Source organism: Amblyomma mixtum, chromosome 3, assembly GCF_055824585.1.
Source record: "Amblyomma mixtum isolate Tamu chromosome 3, ASM5582458v1, whole genome shotgun sequence".
Classification (NCBI taxonomy): domain Eukaryota; kingdom Metazoa; phylum Arthropoda; class Arachnida; order Ixodida; family Ixodidae; genus Amblyomma; species Amblyomma mixtum.
This window is the reverse complement of record NC_143014.1, coordinates 114,333,184-114,345,495: the sequence shown is the minus strand read 5'-3', so window position 1 is coordinate 114,345,495 and position 12,312 is coordinate 114,333,184. Positions and strand designations below refer to the sequence as shown.

The window sequence follows — 12,312 nt, the reverse complement described above, 5'->3', positions numbered from 1 at the left end:
AAAACAAATAAATACAAGTCATTAAACGGATGATTTAACGCGTATTGAAAAGTCATATGCTGTAGGAAGCTGCTCTATGCCATCGCCTCCTTCAAGGCAAACGCACTGTCTCTGCCATTCCTAAACTTCAGCTTCTCTCCTCAAGTTCTTCTATCCGGCATTTGGTTGCTACTCTCTTCCCCCTCGTACTGTGCCAAGTCGCTGCCTTCGACACTGCCCCTTTTCCTGATCTCGCAGCCCATCACCAGCCTACATCGCTTTCGCCGGACGCCTTCACGACCATGGTGCCCTCCGATCTATGTCCCGCCCAAACAGCGCAGCTTCGGGCCCTTCTCGAATCATTTTCGGACATTTTCGACCTATATAATGTCAAGCCGGGCAATGCTCTCTCTGTGACGCATTGCATCCACACCGGGGATGCCTCTACTATCCGCTGTTGACCATACCGAGTCTCCCACGCTGAGCGCCAGGTCATTAACGCCAAGGTTACAAAAATGGTTACTAAGAACATTATCGAACCCTCATGCAGCCCCTGGGCCTCGCCAGTCGTCCTTGCGAGGGAAAAGAATGGCTCATAGCGTTTTTGGGTTGGTTATCGCTACATGAACAAGATAACCAAAAAGGACGTGTACCCTCTCCCGCGCATCCACGACGCCCTTGATTGCCTATAGGGTGCCAAATTAGTCTCCTCCCTAGAACTTCGCTCCGGCTATTGGCAGATAGCTGTGGATGACCATGACCGTGAGAAGACAGCGTTTGTGACACGTGATGGGCTGTATCAGTTCAGAGTTCATAAGCCTTTTGGCTTATGCAACGCTCTGGCCCCTTCGTGCGTATGATGGACGACCTTTTGCACTGAAGTCCGTACAGACGCCAGCGGTCATGGCATCAGCGCTGTCCTTTCTCAACGGCAATCTGGGTCTGACCGTGTCATCGCCTACACCAGCCGCCTCCTCTCTACATCAGAAGGCAATAACTCCACCACGGAACGCGAGTGCTTGGCCCTCGTGTGGGCTGTTGGGAAATTTCGCCCGTATTTACACGGCCACCCTTTTACGGTTGTCTCTCCTCTCTGAAAGATCCTACGGGCCGGCTGGGTCGTTGGGCTTTACGCCTACAAGACTACGATTACACCGTGGCCTATAAATCCGGTCGGCTACACACATATGCAGATTGTCTCTCCAGATATCCCGTTGACCCGTCTGACCATCCTGGCACTGCTTGCGCCACCGACCTGTTCTACTCTCTGCTATTGTCCACGTTGGCGATGAACAGCGAAGAGATACTGAGCTGCGGTCCATTACTGACCGCCTCAACTCCTCTCCATCTGACCCTGCTCTGCGCCGGTTTGTGCCGCATCATGACACTTTATACCTTAATCCCGCCGGCCTCAAATTCCTGCTCGTTGTGCCCAAGCACCTGCGTACTGATGTCCTCCACGAGCTCCATGACCTCCTTCCCATGGCTGGACATCAGGGTGACTCGCGTACTTACGCCCGCGTGCGTCGTCGCTTCTTCTGGCTTCGCCTCTACAAGTCTGTGCGCTCCTATGTTCGTGCCTGCGACCAGTGCCAGCGCCGGAAACGCCCTGCCGCTCTCTCAGCGGGCCTGCTCCAACCTATTGATGTGCCTCCCAAACCTTTCTATGGTGTCGGCTGGAAACGCCCGATTCCTTAGTCCACCTCCGGAAACAAATTGGTTGCAGTTGCCACGGACTATGACACTCGCTGCGCAATCACATGGGCCCTCCCCACCAGTACTACTACCGATGTTGCCGACTTTCTCCTGTACGACCTCGTCCTTCGTGTAGGTGCACCCCGCCAACTTCTCACCGACCGCGGCCGCTGCTTTCTCTCTAAAGTTGTCGACGATATTCTCCATTCTTGCTCAACTAAACATGAGCTGATCACTGCCTATCACCCCCAGACAAACGGCCTGACAGGGCGTCTCAACCGCACTCTCACCGATATGCTCGCAATGTACGTTTCACTGGACCATCGGGACCGGGATACTGCCCTTCCATACGTAACTTTCGCATGCAACTCTCCCCTTCATGACACTGCCGGTTACTCCCCGTTTATCTTTTGTGCGGTCGCAAGCCCCAATTACCTTGGGGCACACTGCTTCCGACCCCTACTTCTCAGCCTTCTGAATATGCACACGACGCAATTGCCCGGGCCGACCACGCCCGCCTACTGGCGCGATACCAACTCTTCGCCTCGCAGGCCTCACAGCAGGACTCCTACGATCGCCGTCATCGCATGGTCACTTTCTCCCCTGGCGCACTCGTTTTGCTCTGGTCGCCGTCTCACCGTGTCGGGCTTTCCGAAAAACTTCTGTCACGATATGCTAGCCACTACCGTGTGCTCCGCCAGGTAACCGCTGTCACCTAGGAGATCGCCGCGGCCTACCCGGAGACCGCCTCTCGTACGAATCAACGTGATATTGTCTACGCCTCTCGCCTCAAGCCCTACCTTTCGCCATCCCCTGTCACGCCCTAATTTACACCGAGAGAGCGTTTTTGTGACCGGGAGCCTTGCAACGGGTATCGTGGCTGAAGACGAGGTGAACGAAGTGTCTTGGTGGTGCTCGTGCTCTGGGCTTCGCTGCCCTGTGCCCTGTGCTCTGTGTTCTCGGTGCGGGCCCTGTGCTCTCGGCCTGTGCGCTGTGCCCGGAAAGTTCTAGCGTCGTTCTCGCCTCGGGAGGCGTAAAAAATATGATGTTTTGTGCCCCAAAGAAACAAGCGCACAACTTGTACCTCTTATCATTAGTTGCGGTCAAGCACGCAGTTGCACCGCACCACAATACATCACTAATCTACTGGCTAATCTGACTCTGTCACGATTACGCAAAACTCCGCAGGCAAAGCGCTGCGGAAAAGGTCGCCCCACAGCGGCGAGAGTTGGTCAAAGAAAACGAAAGTTTTCAAGGCAAAGTGATATAAATTATAGTTTTTTAAGTTCTGCCGTGATTTTGAGCGGGAAGCCCCCATGTGCTAATCACATTAGAGGAGATTTACCATTCTTGTAGATCAAGCGATGCTAGTCCGAGGCTTCCTATTCAACAAGTTCTGTTTTTGAAGATGAGGTGTATTCTATCGTGTCCATAATACTGCACCAACAGACTGGTGTAAACAGTGGTTACTGCAATGCTCAAGAAGTTTGCAAATTATGGGCAGAAAAATAGAAGTGCGCTATATATTCAGCGCTCCGTGTCAGCCACTACTCACGAGTTAGATGTAGCTGGTGCGCTCACCAAAAAAAAAAAGAAATTATGATCACCCACTTACTGTCGTCCCCGTTCAAACAACGCAATATGGCCAAGGAGCAATAGAGGGCTCCTTTACAGCGCATGTTTGCTTCAATTTCACCATGGATATACAAGACAAGGCTGGCATCGTACTCGTTGTGTTGTTTCTGCGGAATTTTCAGCAGTTTTTTTTACAAACTCGGTGCTGTCTAGAACTTGACGATGAGCGCTGGGCTCTGCTAGCAACGCTGAAGAGAACAAGGTTATTAAAAAAACATCGTATTCCCGTGAGAGAAAGAGGTGTGTATGATAGAGGCTTCCCAGCTTTTTCTCAAATATCTTCGCAACACTGACTTGTGCGGAAAATAACTGAGTGCTTTGCGTTCACGAAGAAAGAGCAGATTAGCCTTTATAGCTGCGGATACGAGTGGTGCCATATTTTTTGTAAGGAATGGAAGACTAGTCCGGCCAATACCCTACAACAGCCTCAACCTCAACATCAGTCTGTTCGCAAAATTTTAAAGCAAAAGTGGCAAGGAACGGCCTCCATAAAACATAACTGCGAGACTACTTCAGAAGGAATGATTCTCTCCGGCTATCCTCACAACAGTGAACACATATACAAAATGGTTAGAGCGACTGGTAATTAGGCACAACCTAGCGGGTGTTGTGTTTTTCTACATCAACTTCGCTTTTTCGAGGTATTTACATATTTTGGAGTAATGGAAGTCAATATTCGTTGACCATACAAGAGTGAAAACAATCATTCTAAAAGAAATCGGCTGAATGGTCCGGAAAATCAGAGCTATAGTAGGCTCAATGAAGCTGGAAAGAGTTTCTGTCGCGAAATAAATAAGAAAGAGCCTGGATAGGCCGCCTAATGAACTGAGCCACAGAATCAGCCGCCGAAATGGCACGGCCAGTTGTTTCGAAAGCATGTCCCCAGTGTATTCTTTGTCCATGCAGTGTCTCTCTTGCGAACGAATAGCTCACTTGAAAAGCGGCGTTGTGAAACGAAGCATAAGACACATGAACACTAATACCAGGTAAGAGCTTGTAACCTTACAGGACATCTGAACAAACGCAGGTTCAAACAATCGCTCTCGAATGCGTCTGATGTACGCGCATCGTTCTTTTTTTTTTCTGCTAGCTTTTACGACTTCTCTTGCCAATCGGTAACTCCCAAGGCAGGTGGCAGCTTTTGTTGTCGGGAAACACGCCTGAATCTATTGCAAGTGCGCGCAGGCACGCGAGAATGATCGAACCCTGCTCGCCGATGATCTGATTGGCGCACTGGAGCGTAACGTCGCCCGGGTGTCCCCGAAGATAGATCGATTCGGGGATCTACCGGCTCGCAGGACGCTCGAGGGGTGCGGAGGAAATGCCGGCATATTTTTGGCAGGAGCTCGTGTTGACTTCGATTTATCTCCGTCACTTTGAGTCTTTGCCCGGAGCGAAACTGAGCGGTTCCGTGAGCGCGCGAACTCTGACGCGCTCGCCGAGAGAGCAGGAACGCCGGCTGCGCTGCCGCCTCGTCGCACCGTGACACTCCCCAGTTGTGAGAGAGGCCTTCGGCTTTTGAGAGCGCACTTTGCTCGGACGGCTCCTTTCGCAAGCCGAATACGGTGTCGCCGCGCGGGATGGGATTTGGAGATGACGGAAGCAATAGCGCCGCAGTCACAGCCTGCCGCCGCTTTGACCAGGCTGCGCCAAACCAGGCCATCTCTTTGCCAATCTTCTAAGGTACAGGCGACGAGCTGAATGTGAAAGGACACGCTCAAGGCGCGGCGCGCGAACTATATGAGACGAATATTGTCATCGTGCGAGAGGATAATGAGCAAAAGAAGACAATGGGGTCAAAGTGTTATTACCTTCTTAAAAAATAAGCTACTGACCTAAGACACAAATCACTTTAAGGGACAATTTACGGACTTTCATTCAAATCAAGTTGAGCGCGATGCGTTGGTTTATCTGCTGCTACAGTTTGCGTTAAGGCAGAAACTTGGGATAGTTGAAAATGGTCGTTTGAATTCAACGTAGCGTCGATCCGTCTACATGTGTTCTGTTTTGTAGTCTGTGTTCTTCTCAAGCGTTAGGCGTTATGAATTGAAACTGTTTGTGTTCAATGGAATAGGGTGTGTACCCGAATACCACTAAATCCCAAGGTTGACACATCGAACAGAGTTCCAAGACAGCAATTTCAGTTTTTCGTTTAGCTGTTAGGCAAATTTAGGCACCAAAAAGGGAACAATAAGTACCGATGAAGGTAAGCAAGCGACAATCAAACTGCGCTGCAGCTGCTGGTAGTTGGGCAGGAGTCTGGAGCTGGAGCTATTCGCGCCCAGATTTTTGTCCATGCATTCGTTTCTACCACTTTGCTTCGTCCCCTATCTCTCTGTTAATGAATAGGCGCCTGTTTCCAGATGCCTAGCTTTTGTTTCACGTCGCTGAACATGATGTCTTAGTAATTTGGCATGAAATACATATGGTCACCACAACAGTTATTACTAGCAACCGCGCGTAGTTGGCGGGAGCATTAACTTGCGATAAAGCTGCCTATTAGCGAAATCATAGGGTCTGTAAAGAAATAAAACTATCCAGTGAAGTAGCTGCCAAGTTCGGCAGGCGGTCCTCGAACTGAGTGGCCCGGAATCAGCCTATCACTATTTATGCCCGTCATCATCTATTTTTGCCGCCATTGTTCGAAAAAATGGTGTTCATCGCGAAAGAATGAACAGTGGAAACACCATAACATCGTTTTTTTCTTCACAGCGAAAAGACAACAAAACAAAACAAAACAATAAACAATAAGCCAAAAAGAAGCACGCCTCAACATTTAATCTTCAAGTGCGCAGCAAAAAGGGTTTGGAGCTATGACACTGTGTCGAAACTGAAAATCGAAACTTGCATTGGTTGTCACACCAGAAAAACATTATACATGCAGGACCCACCGTCTCCTTCTCAAATGTTAGACGCGTTTCTCCATTCCTAGGTCCCAGGGTGTCTGTCGGTGCCTTGCTGAAGTCGAAAACATCTTCCCCATTCAATGCTTCCTGCGAACCACAAGGAAATAAGGATTTGATATTATAGCGGAAGAAAGGGAAAAAATGACTAAACAGAGCGCAGTGAGTGATCTATTTCGTTTTTTAGCGTAGTGTTGCTTTTGGCTTTTTGTTTGTTTCGGAGTCCACTTCTTTTCTCATGACACGTGCTGATACATTACGAAGTGAGGATTTTTTTACTTTAAGAACAGATTACTTTTGAAACAGAACTGTAAAAAAATGAGTGACGTATAAGGTACTTCTACGAAGAAGTGCATTATATTGCAGCGGGTAGATGGCGACAACGACGAGAATGATCATTTGAGCGAGCTCAAGGCAGACGAAGACGACAATGAAATGCACGATGTGTTCTTGGCGCCGCTCGCAGCTGTTCCCTTCGCTTGTATGGATAACTGTAAATATAATCTTTCCCGCAATATATTTAGGCGAAAGCCTTTATTTAATACCGCATACTGTCGTTAGCAGCCGTGTCGGCAGATTTTTCCGCGTTTCGGCGTCACTACTTAAAAAGGAACAGCGTCGAGGCTGGGAATCGAACCAGGGCCTTCGGCATTTGAAGCGTAGACGCTACCACACAGCCACGAAGGCTCATTGTTTGAGCTTGAATAAAGGCGCATCTAGTGAATGCATGGGTTTCATAAAGAAAATAAAAGAAATAAAAACAAAAATAAGAAAATAAAAATAAAAAGCAATAAAATAAGAAAAAAAAAGTACAAAAATAAAAAGGAATAACAAACAATAAAGTGAGAAAATACGCCCAAAAACAAAATAAAATGAAAAATAAAATAAGAAAGAAAAAAAAGGGCGCCAGGGAACGCTTTCGCCTTGCGGCAGTTTAGAGAGCCAAAGCGCCCCCTGAAATTTTTCTCTATTCTATCTTGACGAAATCACAGATACTTTCAATCGCCCGTTGTATTAGTTGCTGTAAAGCCCTTATTTTTGAACATTTGACGTCACTGAAAATTTATGACGTACGTTTTCCACTTTTCTGCCCATTTGTACTAGAAGGTTTCGTACGTATGTTTTCTAGCTTCTGAGAATACACAGTGAGCTAATCCGACTGCTCTCATTGCTGCGGGAATACACAAAACGTAGAGACTAATAATAAGTCAGCCATTTTCTTCAACTTCTCTATAAGCGTCCTGATGTACGAGGGATGAATGAAACTAATTGTGGAGCTTGTAATTAGAATGTCCTACAAAGGAGAGGATGCTGATGAGAGAAACTAAAGAAGCTGATTAATTTCCGTTATTTTTTGTTGTGTACAAAGGAGCAGAGCAACGGTGATTGGCCGAATGGCTGCTCAAACCTGAAGTATGAATGGCTGCCATCGATTTCGTAACGAAGTAAGTACCATGATAATCTGTATTCTGCTCTTATTCAGCCATATTTACACCTTCACGTTTTCTCAAAACCATTGCTTGCATTGATGATATCGGACATCCTACTGAACTATAGATATCAATTATGCAGCTCCCTTTGTTTTATTTTAATTAGGGCTCAGAAAGACCGCACTGATGCAACCGGTGAGAAAACAAGAACAATGAAGCTAGATGATCTCTTCTGAACTATTGTTTAAAATCAATAATTGCTTATTTTTTCGATGCTCAGAAATGAAAACGTATTTTTTTTCTCCTCTCTTTCCTGGTCCACCCCTACATGCTTAGGGAGAGCCACCACAGTGAGAGCAACTACTGATTCTGTTTTTCTACCGATGACAGCGTGCGTCGAAGGTGTTCTACTCACGTTAAGATATTGCATGGAGCGAGGTTCTTTAGATGAAGCCGGCGCACAAAAATCTGATACTGGTGATCAAACGGTTAATGGCCATAATTGCTCACAAGCATAATGGCCACACAAGCTCAGAGCGGTTGCATTTCGCGAGATATTAACCCTGAGTCGAAAACCAATAACGTTTCTTCCCGCAGCAAATCCAAGTTTATGGGCAAATTACCTGTGACAAACTGCCACAATGACAGCGGAACCAAGGAGGTATTATTTCCGCATATTGCAGTGCATGTTAATAGCATACTATGAAGTGCATGAAATGCGCTTCCCAACATTTTTTAAGCTGCATGGAAGGATGGGGCTACCTGTTCATTGATCTCGTAAGATGTATTATGCGAGAAAGTATGTCTGAAAATACATTATTTAGATTTGGTTTGCAGTACAACATGACTTCGTCCCTCTTTCTCTATGAAGGAAAACAAAAAAATCATGATAAAGGAGAATCTAAATTGCACCATAGCGTGCTGTAATCATAGATAAGCAGCAATTTCAGCTCAGCTGAGAGTAAAGAGATTATTTATATTTCCTTATACTTCTCTCTGTACAAGGTGCAGTTTTTGTCCGACTGATTAAAAATGCTGAGTCCAAGTACGTGCCCTCTTCCTGCTTACGAAAAAGAGTGACGTCAAACAGGCGAAAGCAACCTTACATTAAGGTCATCACGCAAGAGTCAGAGCAATGCCCGATGCTAGGGCGCTTTTTAAACGCTCGGTCTGCTTGGCCACCACAGCCGCGGACGAAAAAAGTGTGCTGCGGTGACCGACGTGATCGCAATAGAGAAATCATTCCCCGCCTCAGATATTAAGCGTAGGGTACTAAACAGCGAGGAAAAAGCTGGGGACACTGGCAGCCGCATTCCAAAGACATTGATCTGGTCCCCTATCCTATTAAATATTAAAAAAAAGAAAAGAAAGTGACCAACATAGCGACACCGTTTGCCCCAGATCGAGTCGTATGACACTCCGCTTATAAAACGGCGCGCTCCACTTCTGTAGCGGTCGCTACTGCCAGGGAACCTTTCCCCAATCCCGTCTTCTGCTGCTTTCTCCATTCGCCTTCATTAGCTTACCTTTCGGGAAAATAAGGGTTCAATTTCGGACAGCTCAGTGCTGTCCTCAACCGCCTCCTCTGGGGCCGTGGCCGGCTGGCCATTTTCATGTGCGTGGCTGCCGACCCGGGGGCGTCCTGCCTGGTCGTGCGAGGCATCCTCCTTGATCCCACCTTGGGATTCGCTTTGCAGGTCCATCCGGACGTGCGGACACCGGCGTCCTGCAGCGTACCTACAAGACACGAAGCACGCAAGTGAACCAGAAGCGAGTGATTGCAATGACGCCAGCCCCTCTCAAATATTTCGACACGCAATCCGTACACTGTCTACGCACTCTGTATCAATCTGTTTTTGAAATATTCGTGGTGGACCACCTCAGGAAATACAAGAAAGCGTGTTCGGCAGTTACAGCCTTATAGAGAGGGATGCGCGTAGGTCGTGATTGAACCGTATGAATGAAACGATCAATAAAAAAAAAATCACAGGTCATCGCGCCTGTTGGACGGGTCTATACAATCAGAAGAAACGAGGCATAAACAACGTCTTCAGTTTCAGAATATCATTGAGAAGATTTTAGCCGGAAAGTTTTCCACTCTCGTAGACAATGATGAAGAAATGAAATGTTTTTGAAAGGTGGCTCTGGTTTGTCACAGTGAAACAACATGTTTAAGAGCGTCTGCCATATTTGCCCGAGTGTGACGCGCACCTTTTTTTTTTACAAAAAGTGATGCTCAGCATGAAATGCGCTTTACAGTCTAATAATAATAAAAAAAACCTAAACACGCTATGAACAACCGACAATCACTGCCGTGCTAAGGTGGCGACTGAGCCTCTGCGCTGGCATTTGGAGTTCTGAGCATGAAATACCGGCCTGCCTACGACCACTGCGGTATAATGTCCATGCTCTAGCAGCTGGATATTTGCCAACAACCCAGGAAAATGTCGCATTCAGAATGTATACTGCGAGTGATTGATTAATGTCTCACACACATTCACACCAAACAGTAAGCTCAAGCGTGTGTTGTTGGATGGTGCGGCGTCTAGGACGGTTGAAGCGCGGGGCACTAACCCATTTCGGCAATGATTAGGCGAGCTTTCAAGAATTTAAGAGGTGTCGTCTAAAATGCGATAGAGGTGAGAGCAACGGTCCCGAACCCGAAAGGAAAAATGAACGTCCCTTCAGGCTTCTTCACAAACCTTGCATTTTCTGTTTTTACGAACACAAAAATCTCTGGAGCATAGTATAATCATGTTATCACGGTACCTAAATGCTGTCAATCCGTACCTGACAGTTTAGTCCGAAAAAAAAAAGCGCTTTAAAGATGTCCCTAACCTTGCCAAAAATAAGCGCTTTAGATATAAAAGAGCCACAACGTGAGGATTTTGTTGTGTATGCCGTAAATATCTGTGAACCTTCCGAGTTGCAGACAATAAAATCCGCTCCCCCCCAAAAGTATGGACTCTTAAAATGCCAGCTAGCGGCATGGGCGACTGGTCGAGCAAACATTTTCAAGCTGAAGCGTATCGAAAGTGACGTGTGATGAATGCTTACGTCACGTGGGTTATTTTCGGCGAGTTCCAATGGCATTACAAATAGTTTCCTCGATCTCTTCGTTTTCTGAGCAAGATTAGCCAGAGCTTTCTATTCATTTTCAGTTCTAAATACATGCTCATCAGCGAAGTGTAACGTACCTTGTTTCGCTGTTTCGTTCGTTTTCCAGCGTGGAGAAATAAATTTAAGCTCCGCTTTACAGCCTGCGTTTCCGTGAAAGACGCGCATTGTTTCGTTCCTTCACTTCATTCGTTTCTTGTGCGTGTGCGTGTGTGCGTGTGCGTGTGTGACAGCTTTAACGCGCTCTTGCTGACAATCGATCTTTCCAGTGAGTGCAAAAATAAACCTTTTCCTAGTATACAGTTTCACTGAGCACACATATAGCCTCGATCAAAAGTATTAAGGCGCAAGGCATTTCGCTTCAGGCGCATACAGAGCCATTACGGCACTGATAAAGGTCGAATGACGTTTAAATGCCAGCAGATGATTTGTTCCTGCAGTACAGAAGCTTTCTGCTTGACTTGTGTTTTGAATGATCCGCTGCATGGTTCATTCTAGGAACATTCATTTCGCTGCAGCTGAACGCTGTGGCCTTGCGACTTTTGACCAATACTGTACTTACCGGGCTGTGGCATGCATGTGCAGTAAGCCGCATTTTTAAAATCTCCCAATCAGCAACATGGTAATATAGACCAGTGGCAATACGGCTCTGGCCAGCAGGATAAATTTGGAAAGCTGTATAGCGGAATAAAAACCGTTGCACGGGTGTGGCCATGCTCTCCAGCTTCGCTGTTGTGAGGGCGGCATTTCCGGATAGCGCAATGCGCTATCCGCTATAGTGACCTGTCCGCCGTCTATAAGCATGCGCACCTCGCACTTACATATATATTCGCCCCTCCCATGAGGGGATGCTAATAGCAATAATGTCTACTAAGTCTAGCCGTCCTTCGTAAGATAGAAACCATACTGTATGCAGCCAGTGGCTGCTAAAAGAATGACGAAGTGGCATGATTGCCACGTCTGCTAGCTAGCCTTTTCAAAACATTTCTTGCACAGCACGAGCTCTTTCGACGGTGTCGCCGAAATATAAGAGAATTTTCTCTGCAAGGTGCATAAGAGTTGATTAATAAACTCAAGCTGAAAGGTCACGCTAGCTGCCTGCTGCATGCAGACAACCAGGGAGGGGGGTGCATTGAGTGGACAAATATAATGGCCATCTTTCATTTAAAGAAGGTAGGTTAGGTCAAAAAGAGATTGGTTTAACCGTACTTACACACGGAAATGTTTGACAGCGAGGGAGCTTGCATCCCAGCAGTGCTCGCCTATGATCACTGATGATGGTTGACCTCGCAAACGCAGAGACTCTCACTACCGTCGCCTTGCCTGAACGTCTGCACACTATGCAGCGTCTGGTGGTTTGAAAGGCAGCTGTGCTACTCTAATATCATCGTAGCTTTACTTCGTCTCGAATCTTGCAGTTAAATTCGACTCAGCTGATATTAATCTAAAACCCTCGTTTCAAAATATGAGCGTTTGGTGGTGGTTCCCGTGCCCCCGGTTGGCCATCATTTCCGTTAGCGGTTGTCGTTGCAGTAGTGCCGCAAATGTAGTAA

At 47.1% G+C, this 12,312-nt stretch overlaps 1 protein-coding gene across 1 annotated transcript in view; it reads right to left on the bottom strand.

Moving 5' to 3' along the window:
- The window catches only part of LOC149351448 (solute carrier family 23 member 1-like), an 82,195-nt gene that overhangs the window by 39,842 nt on the left and 30,041 nt on the right, over positions 1 to 12,312 (bottom strand). Inside the window, exons 2-3 of the mRNA XM_089580757.1 lie at positions 9,169 to 9,379; positions 6,201 to 6,302 (exon numbers count right to left, since the gene is read on the bottom strand). Coding sequence (XP_089436883.1) covers positions 6,201 to 6,302; positions 9,169 to 9,345 — 279 coding nt within the window. The 5' untranslated portion in view covers positions 9,346 to 9,379. The remainder of the gene's footprint in view (positions 1 to 6,200; positions 6,303 to 9,168; positions 9,380 to 12,312) is intronic.